General features: G+C 34.7%; 1 protein-coding gene across 1 annotated transcript; it reads right to left on the bottom strand.

Moving 5' to 3' along the window:
* Positions 1 to 193: 193 nt before the first annotated feature.
* LOC129256939 (gamma-interferon-inducible lysosomal thiol reductase-like) lies at positions 194 to 19516 on the bottom strand. Its single transcript, XM_064097404.1, has 5 exons — positions 18956 to 19516; positions 11309 to 11497; positions 10513 to 10677; positions 5356 to 5508; positions 194 to 4139 (listed from the first exon to the last, which is right to left on the bottom strand). The coding sequence occupies exons 1-5, from the start codon at positions 19073 to 19075 to the stop codon at positions 4005 to 4007; spliced, it is 762 nt and encodes a 253-aa protein (XP_063953474.1). The 5' UTR covers positions 19076 to 19516; the 3' UTR covers positions 194 to 4004.
* Positions 19517 to 20510: the final 994 nt, after the last annotated feature.

Genomic DNA, 20510 nt, shown 5'->3' on the forward strand with positions numbered 1-20510 from the left:
TGTTTTCAAACTATCAGCACTTTTATAAGAGCCAATGTGCTTTTTAAAACACCCCGAAACGCGCCAAAAGCTTTGTATCTATTTGAGGAAAGTTCCAAACCACTCATGCACTCTACCATTTATTCAAACTCGGGGTCATATTCGTCATACTTTGCAGTACTACAAATTAAAGTTTCTTGAAATTGTAGAGGAATTAAATGGCCCATGGAATAATTCCAATTTATTAGCTTCATAAAATAACACATCGGATCTGCAGTTAGTGCAGAGGAGAAAAATCAACTCGGGTCTACAGCTGATTAATTGACCTGTATTGTGACGTCAGCAAGCAGAGTGTAAAATATGCGCAGATCATTATGTGCACAAACATAACTGTGGAACGTCCTATAAATCTTCAAAGAAAAAAAAACTCAAAAAAGCAGTGGCAAAAGTAGTAATTTAATTCTTGACTGGTTGCAAACTAAACAAAGAAGAAAGAAGGTATATATGAATATTCACGTGCAGCTCAACGTCAGACTCGCTCAGATGAATATTCTTATCAGAGGTGTGTGTACAATACCGAGTGTACAGGGTGTGTGTTAGTGGAATCGTTTTGAATTCCGTGATCGTTGGCTGTACCATAACCATATAGCTGCCCATATATATACCCTTACCCACCCTAACCTGGCCTAACACTACCACTTAATCCTAACCCGGCCAACCCTCACCCTTATCTAAGGTAACCCTAAAATTATATCCTTATGTATCTCTAATCATATGGAACCCTAACCCAATCCTATCAGGGGCCGTGGAGCTGGGGGGGGGGGGGGGCTTCAGCCCCTCCCCACATATTTTCCCAAACCATGTGAAATTAAAAAAAAATATTACCATCTGACTGATTTTTTTTGCAAGGTCAGCCCCCAACTTACAAAATCTTTTGTGCCCCCTCCCTACCTGTTATGGATAAAACCCTAAATCTATGGGACCCTAACCTTTACCCAACTCTCGGCCTATGGAACCCTAACCCAAATCTAACATTTATGTACCCTATCCCCTTCACCAAACCCTTAATCCGATCAATCCCTAACCCTACTTTAAAGGAAAAGAATACAAATATAATGCAGTTAAGTTGGAAAATCTCAAGAGGCCTAGAAACAGTAAAAGTAAGATTACTATTGAATATCAAATAAAGGGGTAGGCATACTCTGGACTGAAATCATTTATATCTAAATAGACTAAAATTCAGCAAAATGCTGAAAATTTCATCAAAATCTGATCAAAAATAACAAAGTTATTCAATTTTGAAGTTTAGCAATATATTGTGAAAACGGTTATATGCACATCGTCATGAATATTCATTAGGTGGGCTGATGATGTCACATCCTCCTTTTCCTTTTTTATTTATTTATTAGAACATATTTATTCAGGTACAAAAGATCACAAGACTGTTTTTCATCAATGACCTGATGAAAACATAAATCATCATATCATACATGAAAATAAAGTCAAAATCTAAGTTAAAGATAACAAAGCTTGGTAACATAAATAAAAAAATATTTTTAAATTATAATATGAATCAAACTGAAATATTTAAGCTTTCAAAAGGGAACAGTTACTAATTATAAAACTACTAATTGTATAATTTATTCACTGATAAAAAACACTGAAATGATAGCAATGAATTAATTATGGCATTATAGAAAACGAGTGAAACAATGACAATAAGTTATAAATGTATGTCTAAACTATAAAATATCAAAGGGTTAAGATCATATTACAAATAATAGCAACATGACATCAATGTTAAAGAAGGAATAAGGGAATTGTATGTAACTATAAATGAAATATAAGTAAGGGTTATTATAGACAAAATCTTTGGATTGCAAATACTATCCGGAAAGAACTGAAGGGTATAGGAATATCGGTAATGAGATTTTTCCTTATGTTATTACATGAAACCATAATTGTTTCATTTTTTTCAAAAACGTGAGAATGACATATCTCCCTAATAATGAAGTAAGTTGCATAAATTACATCTAATGCACTGAATCAGTTGTCAATCCATTTTTTTTGTTCTTGGATGAAAAAAGTTTAATAAACCTAATTTCATATAATAAAAAACAAAACAAGTGGAAATATGTCATCATTAGTTAGCTCATTAAATATTCATGAAGACATGTCTAGAACTGTTTCACTGGAATAATGCAAATCTTTAAATGCCATAACTTTGATATTCCTTGTCCGATTTTGATCAAATTTTCAGTGGTTTGGTTGCTTGATTTTTCCTTATCTGTTCAAATCATATTATTTTCAGCCTGGAGCACCCCTTTAAAAACAAATATGAATAAGCTTTTACACGTCGTAAACAATTATTTTCTTTTACATATATATTGACTGAATGATAATGTAGATTTGAATCAGTGATAGATCAATACATCATTCATCACATGATCATAGCTGCAAGGATTTTCACTATTATTCCAAGTTTACAACTCACCTCAGTGACTGCATTAAACAGAGGCAGGATATTCACTGAGCTAATGTCACTAACTGCTTAAAAGATGCTTAGTCACACAACAGAGTCAAGATTTGCTTTTATAACTAAGATAAGACTTTTATTTCCGTAATGCAGTGACAGATATGATTTCAAATATCAATGGATCACTTTTTTTAATAGATTACAAATACTAACAAGAACTGTAAAAAAAAACATTATTTGGACTACATACATTAATACACCATTCTTACAGTAGAAAAGACAAAATTTAATAGGTTTACAAAATGTTCACACACTAATCAAAAGACATGTTCTTCAAAATTTCCACAGTGAGTCACCCATTTTTTCAGCTGTAATGAAATAATTGGTTTCATAGGGATATTCATTTCTCAACTACTCATATTTTTTACTCATTAAAAACCATTTATTTATCATAGCTTAACCCACTTGGTCAACTGGCAGTTGTTGTAACTCTTATATCGTCTGACACCATCATACAGTGCATCCCAGAAAAAATGAAACCAAGTTTTGATGCTTTAGCAGAACTTAATCACAAATGAGATAGGAATCACCCGTTATGGTCTCTTCTTCCATCTGATATCATTTAGACGATTATTCATTCACGCATGTGTGAGCATAAACAATATGAAAGAATATGGACTCCAAAAAAGTTGTTTGCTTTAATAATGAATGAATTTCAATAATATTAGTAAATGAGGACATTTGAAGGATATCTGTCACACTAACCCATTACTCTGGTTTGTTGAGGATCAGCCATAAAGTCTTTTGTTAATGATACAATAGCTTAAGTAAGCAGACAGTGAAAATACAATTTATTTGATGAAATGATGAAAATGCAAGCATTATTTCAAAGGAACAGAAATTTGCTATTCCTGTGTGATTTTCTTTGATTGAGGTACCATTTTGGGATCTTTCTTTCATATTATTTTTGCTCACTCATGCGAGAATGAATAATCATCTACATATATCAGATGAACAAGGAGATTCTATGCTTTACAGTGATAGGTCATTTCATTTGTGATTAAGTTATGCTAAAGTATCAATAATTCTTGCTTTCTTCTTTTTCTGGGATGTGCTTTATAGCTAAAGCCACTTGGTCTACTAACAGATGGTCTAATACTCAGATCATCTCATATATCATTTTTCAGGCTAACTTGAAGTCCTTATATGTTTCATGAAGCAAGCTTTGTATTGGTATTCACTTACAACCATTACAAGCTAGTAAAATCCCCCTAGATCTTGATTAGCTGAGAGCAAATTTGTCACTGCAAATTATTGACAGGATGCTTCGTGAAATAGTCCCAAGCTCTGCAATATCATTTTTTTTTTAACTAGAGAATCAAAATTTGAAAATTCTTTGCGGAAGTGGTTTACAGTACACCATGGGGCACCGTAAAGGACTCTAGCAATTGTTCATACCACAATGCAAACCTTCAAAAATCATCTGAAAATTCTTCATTATGAAGTAAGAGGTTGGAGGAAAAAGTGTAAATGAAAGAAAAGTCTAATTTCAGAGAATTCTTTTAACTGGACTTCTTTTAAAACATGTTTTAGTGCATCCAGCTGGTTTCACACCCTGATATGCATTGCAGATGAGTGCAAGTGAATCTGATGCTGCTTTATTTTGAATTTCTTCGTTGTGAACCTATAGGATATGAGAAAAAAACATTGAGTCAACTGGTATGAACGTATATACACAACAAATGAACATACAATTGCATGGAGACTGCTAAATATCTTTTTTATCACTATTTTTATTTCTTACATGCATCTTTTATGATACATTTCTTGTACAATGGAAAATTGCCTGGCATAACAGGAGTAACATAATTATCTGCCTATGGACCAAAATACTAAATTTTAAAGTATGACAGGTATATTTAGAAAGAAGTTTGATTTCTTTTGCTAAATTGTCTCGAGGGTCAACATAGAATAGATAAAAAATGGTAATGTGTATCTCGGGTACGGTAATGACGTATAAATCTAAATACCAACAAGGCTCATACAAACTTAATATTTTATATTACTGAACAGATAAAACGGAATTTTTATCTCCAAAATCCTAGGAGTTTAAAGTGGAGTGGTTGATTTGATCGATTTGACATTTACAAATCTGAGCTGCAAGATAGGCTACCACTTTTCACATATATCTGTGATATATTACAAAAATGAAGCCCAGAAAAAAAAAGGGTCTGAAATTAATTATTTAGTGCTTCAAAAAAGTTATTAATGACCAGAATCACCATCTTTATTTCATCACATACACTATGTGTTATGTATTAACAACTCAAAGACACAAAATCAAAAATTTGTGGTTTGTGTTGTACTTATAGCTTTTCATTCTTAATAATGGTTGTTGTCAGGGTTTTTAGTTCTAGTATATTTACTCATGCACATATTTCATCTTGGTTTGAGATTTTTTTTAATGAATGTTTGCAAAGCTAGCCAATACTTTTAATTATGAGATGAGTATTTGTGACTGACATTTCATAAACATTACTCACATAGATATTTTTTTTCAAAATCTGAATTCAATTCATAAATAAATAGAAATAAAAGAAATTAATTAAAATCAATTACTGTAGTTTCAGTCCTGAGCCCTGTTTCAAAAAGACTTGTAAAAACAAATGTACAATTTCTATAACAAATTTACTATCAGCCAATCAGAATGAAGGTTTTCAGTAGCTTTAGACTGTTATTGCAAAATTCTTATTATTATAACAATTTATAAAATGGGTTCCAGTACTTACACCATGTATCCATAAGCCCATAACGGGTAGGCTACAACCCTATGCAATCAGAACATTAGCCTATGTATTCGTACATGTAAGCCAACAAATAGTTTTCATAGTTATACTTACTCCGTTGAGTACAACCCATGGTACATACTGATGAGGTGGGTTCAATGCATTTGTCTTAACAGCCATATTATGCTCAAGGTAATTTCCCATAGGTCCAGTGCTGCATTCTTCAATGGATGGCCATTCAGATGAGAGATTAAACATACTTGCACACTGTGAGACAAAGATGAATAAGAGATTTGAGCTCTAAATACATAAGGGAAGATGACATGAGGGGTTAAAGTGGATGTTTGTTAGCTTTGCAAGACTTCAACTAATAGTCCAGGATAGAAGGGGTCGAACCTTGTTTTTTTATATATACAATGTTTTTTGATGGTTTCTTGTCAATTCGAGGGTGCTGATTCCGAATCTGAATGATGCCACTCGTGTAACCTTGAGCATTTTCTGCAAATTGGCAAAATCCAATATGGCCGCCAAAATATTCAAATTACCCATGAAAATCATAAAATTGTCCACACATTGGTTATAAAGTACATGCAATTGTGCTGCCGGAGTGAAATAATATCTGAAAAAATGATTTTTGTCAAAATATTTATTTTCTTGATATCAAAATGGCCGCCATCATAGACCCCTGTACAATATGAATGGGGAAAATTAATTTTTACAAAATTGAGCACTGAAATGCAAGTAATTATGATCTATGAGTGAAGCAATGTCTGAAAACATGATTGCTAACGATATATATCATTTGTTATGTCAGTTATGTGATAAATCCTGTATTTTGATATTCAAAATGGCCTCCAAAAGCCCTAACACTATTATGTACAATGTGAATGGTGACACAAAAAAATCATAAGAGTGAGCACTAAAATGCATTTTGTTAAGATAAACGAGTGGAATACTGACTAAAAACATTATTGTTAACGAAATTTATTATTCAACATGCCATGTATGTGATAAACCCTGTATTTTGATATTTAATATGGCCGCCAAAGGCCCTAAAATTATCTGATGATCTACGATGTGAGAGAGGACAAAACAATCACAAGGTGAGCACTAAAACATTTTTTTTGTGTGTGGTAAATTAGTGGAATACTGTCTTCAAATATAATTTGCAACGAAATATATTATTCGGGTTTCATATTTGTGTTAAATATTGCATTTTGACTTTCAAAATGGCCGCCAAAAGACATTGACTGTATTTATGTACAATCGATCTGGGAAACCAATTTTCACAGGAGTCAGCACCATAACATGCATATAATTGTGATTTAAGAGTAAAATATTGTCTGAAAACATAATTTCTAACAAGATATATCATTCATTCTGCCAGGTAGGTGATAAATAATGTATTTTGAAAGTCAAAATGGCCGCTACAGGCCCTAACGGTAGGCCTATTATGTACTTTGTGAACGGGGAACATATAATTTTAACAGAATTTGGCTTTGCTTGACTAAATGGTGTTGCATGTATGAGTGAAATAGCGTCTGAAAATATGATTTCTAACCAAATAGATCATTTCTTATGTTATTTAGGTGATAAATGCTATATTTAAATTTAAAAATGGCTGCAATATGTTTCTTTGTGGAAATTATCTTTCCCCATTCAAATTTTACATATTAAGATAAGGGACTATGGCGGCCATTTTTCATTTTTAAAAGGCTGCATTCATCACCTTTATGACACAAGCTATGATATATTTCGTTAGAAATCATTGGGTTTAGACAATACTTAACACTTACATAAAAATTAAGCCATTTTCATAGTAAAAATTTTGTCAAAATTATCTGTCCCCATTTACAATGTACATACTACTTTGGGCTATGGCAGCAATTTTGAATTTCAAAGTAAGGCCTTTATTACCTTATCAGCCATCATGTGATGTATTTAGTCAGAAATCATGTTCAAGACCAAATTTTACATATATACATTACATAGTTACGTGCGTTTTTGGTTCTCATTCTGGTGATGATTAGTTTCCCTATACGCATGTTACAGAATTTGTAGGGGCTTGTGCGGCCGTTTTGAAAGTCAAAATACAGTATTTATCATCTACATGGGAGAGGAAATGTTATATTTCATTTAAAAAATCACGTTTTCAAACAATATTTTCCTTATACAACAGAATTATATGGATTTCATGAGGCAAATCCTAATTCATTCAAAAGTATTTGTCCCCATTTACATTGTAAATAATACTGTAAGGGCCCATAGGGGCCATTTTGAATTTTACAATACATCATTTATCTCATGCATGAAAAAGGAAATGATATGTTTCGCCAGAAAACATGTTTTTAGACAATATTTCACTCGTAGATTACAATTACATTCATTTTATTGTTTTTACTCTTGTGAAAATTAGTTTCTTCATTCGCTTTGTTCATAATACAGATAGGGCCTATGGCAGCCATTTTGAATGTCAACATGCAGCATAATTACCGAAATTGCAAGGGAAATGATATGTTTCGTTAGAAATCCTTGTTGTCAGACAGTGTTACACCAATATTTCGCAGTTATTGGCATTTTAAAGTCAAACAAATTCAAAGGTTGTGAAAATTATTTGTCCCCTTTTATATATTGTACACAGTATAAGGGGTCTATGACAGCCATTTTGAATATCATAATACAGCATTTATCACATTAGATAGTATACAAATGACATAGTTTTGTTAATAGTCATGTTTTCAGACAGTAGTCCACTCGCAGGTCACAATCACATGCAATAATAGTGCTCTTGTTTGAAAAAATATTTTTCCCCATTCATATTCTACATAATAAAGTATACAGGGGTTATGGCGGCCATTTTGAATATCAATAAAATAAATATTTTGTCAAATATCGCTTTTCCAATTGGTATTTCACTTCTGCACAACAACTACATGCATTTTATAGCTAATGTGTGGGCAATTTTATGATTTTCATGGGTAATTTGCATATTTTGGCGGCCATATTGGATTTTGCCAATTTGCGGAAAATGCTCAAGGTTACAAGAGTGGCATCATTCAGATTCGGAATCAGCACCCTCGAATTGACAAGAAACCATAAAAAAACATTGTATATCTAAAAAAACAAGGTTCGACCCCTTGTCTATGGGGCCTATCCTGGACTATAAGTTTAAAGCATGACTTGTGATCTGTTCTTAGTCTGCCGCTACAGACCATTGGTTTTCGCAATTCGCATAATGCAGAGTCTGAATTAGTGAGACTAGATTCATTATGCACCGTGCCTGGCTCACAGAGTCTTTGGAGTCTAGTCTTCGCTCTAGACCTGTTATTGGTTGAAGTGTCAAATATGAGTCTGTGCTTGCAGACTAACCTGTTCTTGTGCTAGATGAAAATTGAAATACCCTTTTTATCCTGCTTAAACATTGTGGTAGTGAATTTCAAATAACCCTAGTAATAATATTTGTGAAAATAATAAAAAAAGGCTTGCATTTAGATGCATGCTCACAATGTAAGAATTTTAATCAACAAGATTTAGGGTTCAGCTAAATGTAAATGGAGTCGTAGTGATTGAAAATCAGATTTGGCAACTAAGAACAGTTCACCAGTTATACATAAAGTTGTGAATAACTTGCAAAGCGTTTTATGGAAAAACAAGTGGAATGCCTCTGGCCGTCTCACCTGCATCAAGCGATTCAATATAGCAGCAGTGCTGATTTTGAAAACTACTATAACTTGCACAAGATGTTCAGTGATACTTGGTTACTCTTATTTCCACGTGTTATGAACTAGACAAATACACTTATAGAGATATGACGGCAATTCAACAAATACCCCCAACGTGGCCAAAGTTCTTTGACCTTACATGACCTTTGACCTTGATCATGTGACCTGAAACTCGCACAGGATGTTCAGTGATACTTGATTAGTCTTATGTCCAAGTTTCAAGAGTCAGATCCATCAACTTTCAAAGTTATGATGGTAATTCAACAGATACACCCATTATGGCCAAAGTTCATTGACCTTTGACCTTAGTCATGTGACCTAAAATGTGCACAGGATGTTCAGTGATACTTGATTACTCTTATGTCCAAGTTTTATGAACTAGACCAACACACTTTCAAATTTATGGCTGTAATTCAACAAATACCCCAATTTGGCCAAAGTTCATTGACCCTAAATGACCTTTGACCTTGATCATGTGACCTGAAACTTGCACAGGATGTTCAGTAATACTTGATTACTATTATGTCCAAGTTTCATGAGTCAGATCCATAAACTTTCAAAGTTATGATGGTAATTCAACAGATACCCCCAATTCGGCCAAAGTTCATTGACCCTAAATGACCTTTGACCTTGGTCATGTGACGTGAAACTCATGCAGGATGTTCAGTGATACTTGATTAACCTTATGTATAAGTTTCATGAACTAGGTCCATATATTTTCTAAGTTATGATGACATTTCAAAAACTTAACCTTAGGTTAAGATTTTGATGTTGATTCCCCCCAACATGGTCTAAGTTCATTGACCCTAAATGACCTTTGACCTTGGTCATGTGACATGAAACTCAGGCAGGATGTTCAGTAATACTTGATTAACCTTATGGCCAAGTTTCATGAACTAGGTCCATATACTTTCTAAGTTATGCTGTCATTTCAAAAACTTAACCTCAGGTTAAGATTTGGTGTTGACGCCGCCGCCGCCGTTGGAAAAGCGGCGCCTATAGTCTCACTCTGCTATGCAGGTGAGACAAAAACCTTTGAACATGAAAAGAGGCATTTTCTTCAATATCTATGCAATGATTGCAATCAGAAGAGAATAATTTAAAGCATATAATAAAATATTGAAATATAATTAGAATAAAGATACCATTCTCTGTATTCATTCCCATGTGTACATTATCCATAGGTCTTAATCTTTGAGACAATATCAAAGCACCAACAAGTGGTTAACCCCTATAATATATCATAATATTGTCAAGTTAAAGAAAATGTGACCTGTATTTATTCTCTTTGTCTCTATTTTTATCACCAGAAAATGGTCAGATTATCTGCTTCACTAGCATACCAAGGAGGGGGGGGGGGAGAGTACCTTGTCAGAAATAGGAGAAGGGAACATGCTTCCAGAATTGGTAGCATCATTTGACATCCTTTTTTTTGGCTCAGTACATCATGACAAGGTTTGCCAGGTATGCCACTATTCTTCTAAATGAAACATTTCTCTTGTTTCCCCCCTAACTATAAGACAACCCTAGTATTATAAAATGAACGCACATATTTTCCATCAGTTGAAGGGTTGTACATTTCGAGACAGTGGATGAATGGAAATGCTTTATCAAAGGGCAGGATCGACAAGATACATGTCTCAACTAGGTTCCCAACACATTCTGCAGGTCCATGCTGGCACGTGAAGTACCATTTACTTCCATATTCGCGCTCCTGAAAGAATAAAAAATATTCATAACCATCAGTAGGGGGTGATAATTAAATGCAAGAATAGAAAAAGAAATTTTGCAGAAGTGAAAATTTGAATGGAAATCACCTTGTGGAGTAAAATAATACATAGGAATCAAATTTTCACTCAATTAAAGAAGAATGAAACCAGATGAATTCATACTAAAGAGAAAAAATCATAGAAACAGATCAATTAAATTGTAAGATTGAATGAATTTAATGAAAAAGTTATGAGCGTTTGAATATTGAGATCAATGATGCTTTATAAATCCTCCACATGGCAATGCAATTGAGATCTGTGATGTCATACGTCACAGACGTACAACTTCCACATAGTATGTTATTTCACATAAATTTTCTCTTTCATCTAGTCTATCGCAAGATCAGGCCTTCTTTTTTGTGAGAGGACTGATATATCATAGATGTTTTGGGGTATATGTAGTGTCCGAAGGGGACAGTTGTATTCGAAGGTATTACTTGTCTAATATTGTATACTGCATTATAATATTTATCTTTATTTATTATTCAACTATCAAATCTACCCTTGTGTGTCTCTGTATATTGCAAAGACCAAAAGAGATATAGAAAAATTGAAGAAAAAAAAGTTTTATCATACCTGGGCATTACCATAGGGTACCAAAGTGACATTGACAATGCTCTGAACTTTCAGCCAAGCTGGGTAAAGTTGTGTGAGGATGAGCTGTTTACAACCAGGACACAGAGACTCATAATAAAGCTCATAATGCACAAGTGGAACATCAGTAAGAGCCTGTTTAGAATGCCACAATGAACACTGCTTCTCTACCTGCATGTATACAAGAGTTGGCAGAAAAATTTTCATGTGAGCAAAATTACATTTTTCCATTGGACTTATAAATATTTAAACATAAATTGGAACTGAAAAAATGAAATTCATATTTTTAAAAGGAGTAAGGGGAACAAAATAATAATTTCATTTTCAATTTATTCTAAGTTAAAGAAGTAAGGAAATATTTTGCACTTAGTCACACAACTTAAAAGGTAAAAGAAAGTAATTGCAGCTGCAGCAAACAATTATTTAATGAGAATGCTTTTAAAATAAAGGTTAATTACCACCATAATATCATAGATCTAGATCTGGTACATTTATTTTGACTTATCTTTGTGAAATCATGAAATATTAGCTGAAAACCGATAATTCTGATAACACAAAAACGCATTTATATGTGGGACAGTGTATTAATATTTTATGGAATTCCGTGCTTATTTTGCTTATTTCTCAGCAATTATGCATTTTCTTTCACTGTAAATTGGCACATACAGTATTATCTATGCATACAAACTCTTGGTTGGTCATTTTATTGGATTCTGTTTGAACTCATTTTGAGATCATTACACCAACTCCGGGCACCAACTGGTATCTATCTTTAAAAAAAAAAAAAAAGATCCAATTCAAGGCTTATGTCATGACTGGCCATGCATTATGAACCCCAAAATGGTGGCTTGTTATTGCACTTTTTCAAATTTGATTCGGTCTGATATCTCTGGTGAACAGAGAGACAATGTCAGGAAATTAGTGTCATTTTACAGCTCCATATAAAGTTTACACCTCTATATACATCATAGAATCCTGTTATAATTTATTAGAAATTTAATTCAAGATTTCAAGATTCAAGATTCAGATCAAGATTCTTTTATTGCTCAATGCATAGTATACAAAGAAATGTGGATTTCAATGGCTTAACAATAAGTATACACAAAGATGAAAAGTACAATATATCATGACAATATTTATATTGAAATACTTTACATTAACAATCAAAATGAAACATCAATAACTGTTTGCAATTATTTTAATACTCCTAAAATTCATAATGCATGTGGATGGCGATAAAAGGTCTGTGTGCTACTATAATATCCCCCATCCTAGCTATATATGCAGAATTTATCCATCATTAAATTTCAAATGTCGAAGAAATAGTATAGTACTTGTCCAAGACAATGGTGAAAGTAAGTTAGAGAGGAGAGGAAAACAGAGGAAGAGAAATAAGAAGAAAAAGAAGGAGATCAAAGAAGGGCGAAGAATAAGAAGAATATAACATCGTGTTGAAAAGAAGATTATTATCATGTTACATGTGAATTGTAAATTCAGAATATTAAAGCCTTAAACATGACAGACAAGTGTGGGGTGGACACAGCTCAGAACGGTTAAACCTGTAACATTCATTGAAGGGGTGAGAACTATCTGCCATTATTATGGTCCAGACTTTGGTTAGTAGGCGTTCTTTGTAAAGTGCCTGGACTGGGGACAGCTCTATAGACTATTCCTATCACCCTTTGTGCAACTCGACTCGTCGAGTGCGATCTATTCTGCGTTTTGATTTAAATTAAAAGGTGATAAAATCTCCAAGGTCAGCCAGGTTTGGATATTCTACATTTTCATTAATATTAAAATTCCCTTGATGAAATGAATGCTAATATTGTATATCAATGAAAATAGTGAAAAATTAAACATGTTTAAAAACAATTTTGCTGCACTCAAACAAATTTGTAAATCAAAATTTTTCAAATAAAGACATGCGACATTAGGCATACTAAAAGCAATAATGTCCCACTCGCTTTCAGTTGAGTGGTACTTGTGGTAATTGGTTGACTTCAGTCTGACCGAGTGTAAAGAAAATTCTGGTCCAACCATATCTCTATGGGTTCAACTTACCCCCGCCCCGGCCAGCGCCCCTAGCTGATAGCTCGGACTTACCTAGACAGCTGGCAGCCGTCTGTTTTCGAGGAGTTTTTGAACATTTTTTAAAATGTCTCCTCATACAATGATGGTTCGCGATCGTGCAGCCGCAATTAGGAGGTTAACAATGCAAAATCCTAATTACAAAATCCCCCGACGGGGCTCATCGGCTTCGGCTTCTTTTTTCTAAACGTAAAATAGCTATTATTGCCATCACTGAAACATGGTTAAACTCATCTATAAATGATGAAGAAGTATGTATAGATGGATACTGTATATTACGTAACGATCGTGAATGTGGGCTAGGTGGTGGTGTTTGTCTCTACATAAGAAACGACATTGCATTTAATATAAGAGAAGACTTGACTTCAAGAAATATTGAATCATTGTGGATCGATATTCTATTGCCTCGGACAAAGCCCATTACACTGGGTGCTCTTTACAGACCCCCTAAAGATAATAATTTCATTGAATCACTCTCTGACACTTTAGAAAAATTTAAAAAAGATGATGAGATTATAGTCTTAGGGGACATGAATATTTGCCTTTCGAAAAAGTCTCCTTTATCCCAGAAATATGAGAATACACTTAATCTAAGTGGTTTAAGCCAACTTGTAAAGCTGCCCACACGTACAACTCAGACATCTTCCTCCCTGATAGATCACATAGTATGTAGTAAAGTAGAGCATATTAGTCAAAGTGGTGTTATTGACCTAGGTATAATTGATCATTTATCAATTTATTGTTCAAGAAAGATTGTTAGGCCCATATTTGGGCACCACAGAACTGTATCCATCAGGAGATTAAAAGGTTATAATGTAGATAATTTCAACTTAAAGTTATCCCGATCAGACTGGTCAAAGGTAACTGAATGTAACAATGTAAATATGGCTTGGGCAAATTTTAAATCTATATTCTTATCAATTATAGATATGAGCGCACCTCTGAAAGAAGTAAGAATTAAGCAATCAACTGAAAAATGGATGAACCATGAAATTATTGTTTTAATTAAAGAGAGAAATGTAGCTTACAAAAATATGAAAAGGAACATTGGCAATTTAGACATTGAAAGAAAATACAAAGTTTTAAGGAATTTAGTTCAAAGGAAGGTAAGAAGTGCCAAAAACGAATATTTTCAAGAAAAAATCGAAGAAAACAAACATGACTCTAGAAGATTGTGGAAGAATTTGAAAGGTTTAGGTATAAAAAGTAAAGGGAAATCTGATCAAAAAACGGTTATTAATGTGCAAGGTGAATTAAGTCATGATAAGGCTAAAATTGCAAATGAGTTTAATTGTTATTTTACGACTGTGGCCGACAAGCTAGTTTGTAAATTACCAGTAAATACAAACAAATTTCATGCAGAAAGTGACCAATTTCAAAAGTTTTATGAAGAAAAGGGTATTTCAAAAGGTAGTTTTCATTTTTCCCCTGTTACAGAAAAATTTGTTTTAGATGAACTAAATAGGTTGAAAATATCAAAAAGTACTGGTCTAGATATGATACCTGCAAGATTTTTTAAAGATGGGGCAAGAAATTTGTACAAACCTTTGAATTATGTTATTAATTTATCTCTTATGTCTTCTACCTTTCCTGATGATATGAAATTTGCAAAAGTTACCCCGCTACATAAAAAGAAAGACAAAACTGACGTTAGTAATTATAGGCCTATAAGTGTATTAAGTGTAGTGTCGAAAATCTTGGAAAAATCTGTTCATGCTCAAGTGGAGAAATACTTTCAAGAAACCAAGCTAATATATAAATTTCAGTCCGGCTTTCGTAACGGATATTCCACTGAAACTTGTTTAATACATTTAACAGATTTTATCAGGAACAAAATTTCACATGGGCGCATGGTTGGAATGGTTCTCCTAGACTTACAAAAAGCCTTTGATACTGTAAATCATAACATACTTTTAAAGAAATTAGAAGTGATGGGTTTAGACTCTGCATGTGTGACATGGTTTAGATCATATTTATCTAACCGTCATCAAGTAGTTACCATGCAGACGGTTCTTTCTGATTCACTGCCTATTAAATGCGGAGTCCCTCAAGGAAGCATTTTAGGCCCCATTCTTTTTATGTCTTACATCAATGATATGTGTACTTGTATTAACGAATCTAAATTAATTTTATATGCTGATGATAGTGTCTTGCTATATTCAGATACAAATCCCAAGATAATTGATAAAACACTTAGTGCAGATTTGGCAAATTGCATTGAATGGATGTCTGACAACAAGCTTAGTTTACACGTTGGGAAAACAGAAAGCATTTTATTTTGTTCAAAACGAAAGTTAAGATATACACACGATTTCAAGGTTTCATATAATAATCAGGTAATTGACAGAAAAGATTCTGTGAAATATTTGGGAATTAATTTAACATGTAACCTATCATGGACGGGTTTGGTAGACTCAATCGTCAAAAAGGCAAATTCACGCTTAAAATTTGTGTATAGATATCAAACCTGTTTGAATATGAAGTCTAGACGTATTTTATGCTTTGCTTAAATACAATGTCTATTCGACTATGCTAATGCGGCTTGGTACGGTAGTCTGGGTGTTACGGATAAGAAAAAGCTAAGAATAATTCAAAATAAAATTGTGAGATACATAAATGTCTTAGGACCAAGAGCACATGTCGGATGTAATGAACTTGAAAAGGCAGGATTACTTCATCAGGGGCCGCGGAACGGTTTTCAAAGTGGGGGGGCTGACCATGCAAAAAATCACAATCCTATGGTCATTTTTACGTTTTTGTACACGGTTTTGGAAAAAAGTGGGGGGGCTGAAGCCCCCCCCCCCCCCCCGGTTCCGCGGCCCCTGTTCATGTAGATCACAGATCACAACAATTAGTATTACACTATTTATTTACACTACGTGCATAAAATATTCTATTCGGATACATTAGATCATTATATAGCAAATAATTTCACCCGTGTATCAAATATCCATAGGTACGATACTCAAAATAGTAATTTTAATCTTATATTACCAAAACGTGAAGGACATATAGGGAATACTTTTTATTTTAATGGCATCCAATCTTGGAATGCTCTTCCTAACCAAGTAAAAGCAGTTAAAATATTTTCTCAATTATGTGCATTAAAGAAGCACCTAAAACTGGAAGCTACTCGAGAGCATTATTACCAGTAAAAATCACACATTTTGTACAGTTGGTTTCTAGTATTGTAGATAATGTAGGGTAAGTTAAAATATAATCTTGTTTCATATATTAGGAAGATTGTTGTTTGCTTCAGATGTTTGCATATTATTTGACTGATGGATATGTATGTATTTTATTATTTTTTTTCTCCATATTCCAGTACTTGCCGTAGTTTATACTTTTTGTTACAATATGTTAATGTTTTATACTAACTATAGGACCCCATTGGAAAAAAGCCTTTCGGCTGTCATGGGCTATCCTGTCAAGGTATTCTTCAATTTCATTGTAATCTCCTGTGATATTCTTGACGAATAAAATCAATCAATCAATCGATTTTTGTCTTTATTTCATAAAAATACATCAACTTAAAAGAACTGGACCAAAATAAAGATTATTCTGTTTTGGCGTGAAATGCACCAAAACGGGAAAAAATAAACTAAAGAAAAAAAAAAAGTGACCTAGATCTACTTCGGCTGTCACGCAACTCCCACTTCCCTGGTTTATCCGAACTAATATACATAAACATATGGCCATTGAGTCCCTGTACAGATCGAGTTAGAACTTCGGTCTCTGTATTTGGTGAGTGGAGCCAACAGAGTTTAGCGGAACATCCAAGTCAGTAAAACATTAACAGAGACCGAAGCTAGTCTTGAGGACTCCATGATGATGTTTTTTAAAAATATTTTGACATATACTTCTTCATCATGGAGTCTTGACACTCTTCCCATAGACGCATAAGACTATAGACTGACCAAAACAAAGATGGATTTCCCTAGGAAATCCATCTTTTAAGATAAAAATCACGTAAATGGTGATTTTATTTATTTTTACACCTTCCTACACCTAATGCGTATGAAGGTTTCAAAAATTGGTTAATGAAAATGTTAAGAAATTGAAGGTGAAATATGAATAATTATTATTTACGTATTGAATTTTAGTATTTGTTAATAATAATTTTATCTATAAATTGTTCTTCAAAACGGCATTTTGTAACATTGTTAATCGTAGCTACGTCATAACGAAGCGGTTCAAGGGTCAGACCTGAATAGACAGGAATAACCAACGTTTCTGGGGATTTCCTTAACAATTCTGACATTTCATCATAATCCCCATTCACCCAATTCATATGTATTGGTGAGTGGAGCCAACGTAGTTCAACGGAACAACCAAAATACAGAGACTGAAGCTTTTGGTCTAAGACCTGAATAGCCTAGTATTGTATTGTGTTGACAAAACGGATTGAGGGATCTACACGAGATCGGTCTGGTAAGAAACCTTCAATTTTTTACATTTTCATTAACGAATTTTTGAAACCTTGGCTTCATACGCATTACTACTTTTTACTAGGCATAGCATGTTGGTGCGTAGGTACCTCGAGCGAAGTTCGTGCAGGCTCCACTCCACTTCACTACCGCTACACTACGCTCCACCTTCGGGTAGGTGGAGCGTAGTGTAGCGGTAGTGAAGTGGAGTGGAGCCTGCACGAACTTCGCTCGAGGTAGTGCGTAGGAAGGTGTAAAAATAAATAAAATCACCACCATTAACGTGATTTTTATCTTAAAAGATGGATTTACTAGGGAAATCCATCTTTGTTTTGGTCAGTCTCTTATGCATCTATGGGAAGAGTGTCAAGACTCCATGATGAAGAAGTATATGTCAAAATATCTATTAAAAAAAACATCATCATGGAGTCCTCAACTCTCAAGACTAGTCGGCCGAAGCTATTTTGGTCTAACTTAGGACTAGGTAGACCAAAAGCTTTAGTCTCTGTATTTTGGTTGTTCCGCTGAACTGCGTTGGCTCACTCACCAATACATAAATGGGGATTATTTATAGTAAAATGTGAGAAATTGTTGAATAAATCTCCAGAAACGACGGTTATTCCTGTCTAACTTAGTTAGGTTAGGACTAACCCAGAGAGCTCCCGCCCGCGCAGCGGGCGGGAGCCCAGAAGCTTACCGTGTATTTGACCATTGTCACCGGACTAGCATGACTAGGGTGATTTATGGTCTAAATATTTCTCCAAATGAATTGTGAAAACAGAAAGTATACAATTACCACGATTATATGGATGAAGGTCTAACGAGTGGCAGTTTCCTGACATCTGGGCACAGACTGGAACCTCAAAAAAACGAAAAGTTCTCTCCTCTACCCCAGTCTCGATCGGCCATTTTGTTACGATTTTTAACAAAAATGGCCGATCGAAACGGGGGTAGAAGGAGATAACTTTTCGTTTTTTTGAGGTTCCAGTCTGTGAAATATTTAGACCATAAATCACCCTTGTCCGGTGACAATGGTCAAATACACGGTAAGCTTCTGGGCTCCCGCCCGCGCAGCGGGCGGGAGCTCTCTGGGTTAGGTTAGGACTAGACTTACCCCACACTTTTCAGAAATTTCTGGTGAGCTGCACCATAGATCTGGGGAGAACCCGCATCCAAGGACTAATAAAGGTGTTCCAAATATCAATAAAATAGAGATACAATTTCTGAATAACATTTTGATACGTAATTATCTCGACTTTCTCCTTGATCAGGCTATATACTCGACCGGTATATGGATGCGATGGATGCGAACTGCAGAATGACTCGACCGTACTCTTGACTCATGCGACCAAGGAACAAAACAAGAGAGATCACATGATCTTGAATGCAATCATGTGACATACGGTAACTATAATTATAATAACGTCTTTGGCTTTGCTACAGCTAGTCTCAGTCACCACACCCTGATACGCAGAGAACTATTCTGCAGATAATACAGACCAGGGGCGGCGATCCTGGGGGAAACAGGGTGGGGGGGGCACAGTGCCCCCACTTTTTGAAGCATTGAAAAAGTGTGCCCTTGTTACACAAGAACAATGCCCCCTCACGATCGAACGTGTAGCTGTGCCCAAAGAATTCACCCGAGGATCGAGGACCCATATATAGGTGTTATTGTACCCTTTCTCGTGTAAGTGCCAATTTGTATTTAAAAAAATGCCCCTCTCAAACCTGTTCTGTGCCCCTTTCAGCTGGGAAGTACCCATTTTATGTGTTAGCAAGTGCCATATCTTGTATCAAAGCCCCTTTTCCCCCCTTTTCCAAGAAAAGTGCCCCTATACAATTAACGAACGCCTCTGTGCCCTTCTATAGAGCCCCATTTTATATGTGAACGAGTGGCCCCTTGCCTCCTTGTAAGTGCCCTTTCTCGAATCAGTGCCCCTTTTTCTTTTTACACAGCGGCCCTCATGAACTTGTTCTGTGCCCCTCTCACCTGAACCGGTTTTTAATTATCTGTTAACGAGTGCCCCTTTGCCTTTTCATGCCTAGCTGTTCTTCGTATAATTGTCCTTAAAAACCACTATTTTCGTGCCCGATGAGCCGAGCGACCGGTTTCATTATTAATACCACTCGCTTCTTTCTGCAAGTGCATCTGTTAATCGCATCCCTTTCAAAATATGACTTTCCCCTTTCGCTACTACTTTTTCTTTTGATAATGTCCCTTTTAACCTCTAATTAAATGCCCTATTTAAATATGCCCTTATTTATTTTTGATAAATGCCCCTTTTCTTTTCTATTTATTCAAAATTTTCAGTCTGTTAATGTTTTGACCCGGGTGTTTTGATCGCGTTCCTTTTCCTTTGGAATAGAAGTTCCTATATTATATGATTCTGGAAAAACACGTTTTAAATTGACGAATTATCTCAAGCAATACGAGGCGCTGTTGATATTCCATAAAATACAGCTGCGCAGAGGAAAATGTAAACGTGTTCAATTACAGCATCATTGCACTGGCGTACAGATGAGGGCCTGGGGGCTCTTGCCCCCCCCCCCAAAAAAAAAATAAATAAATAAATCACGACCAACAAAACAAAAAAAAAAGGAAAGAGAGAAGGATGAAATATGGTTTTGTTTTGTTATGTTATATACCGAGGTTCACCTGACTGCTAAGA

The sequence above is a fragment of the Lytechinus pictus genome, chromosome 3, assembly GCF_037042905.1.
Source record: "Lytechinus pictus isolate F3 Inbred chromosome 3, Lp3.0, whole genome shotgun sequence".
NCBI lineage: Eukaryota > Metazoa > Echinodermata > Echinoidea > Temnopleuroida > Toxopneustidae > Lytechinus > Lytechinus pictus.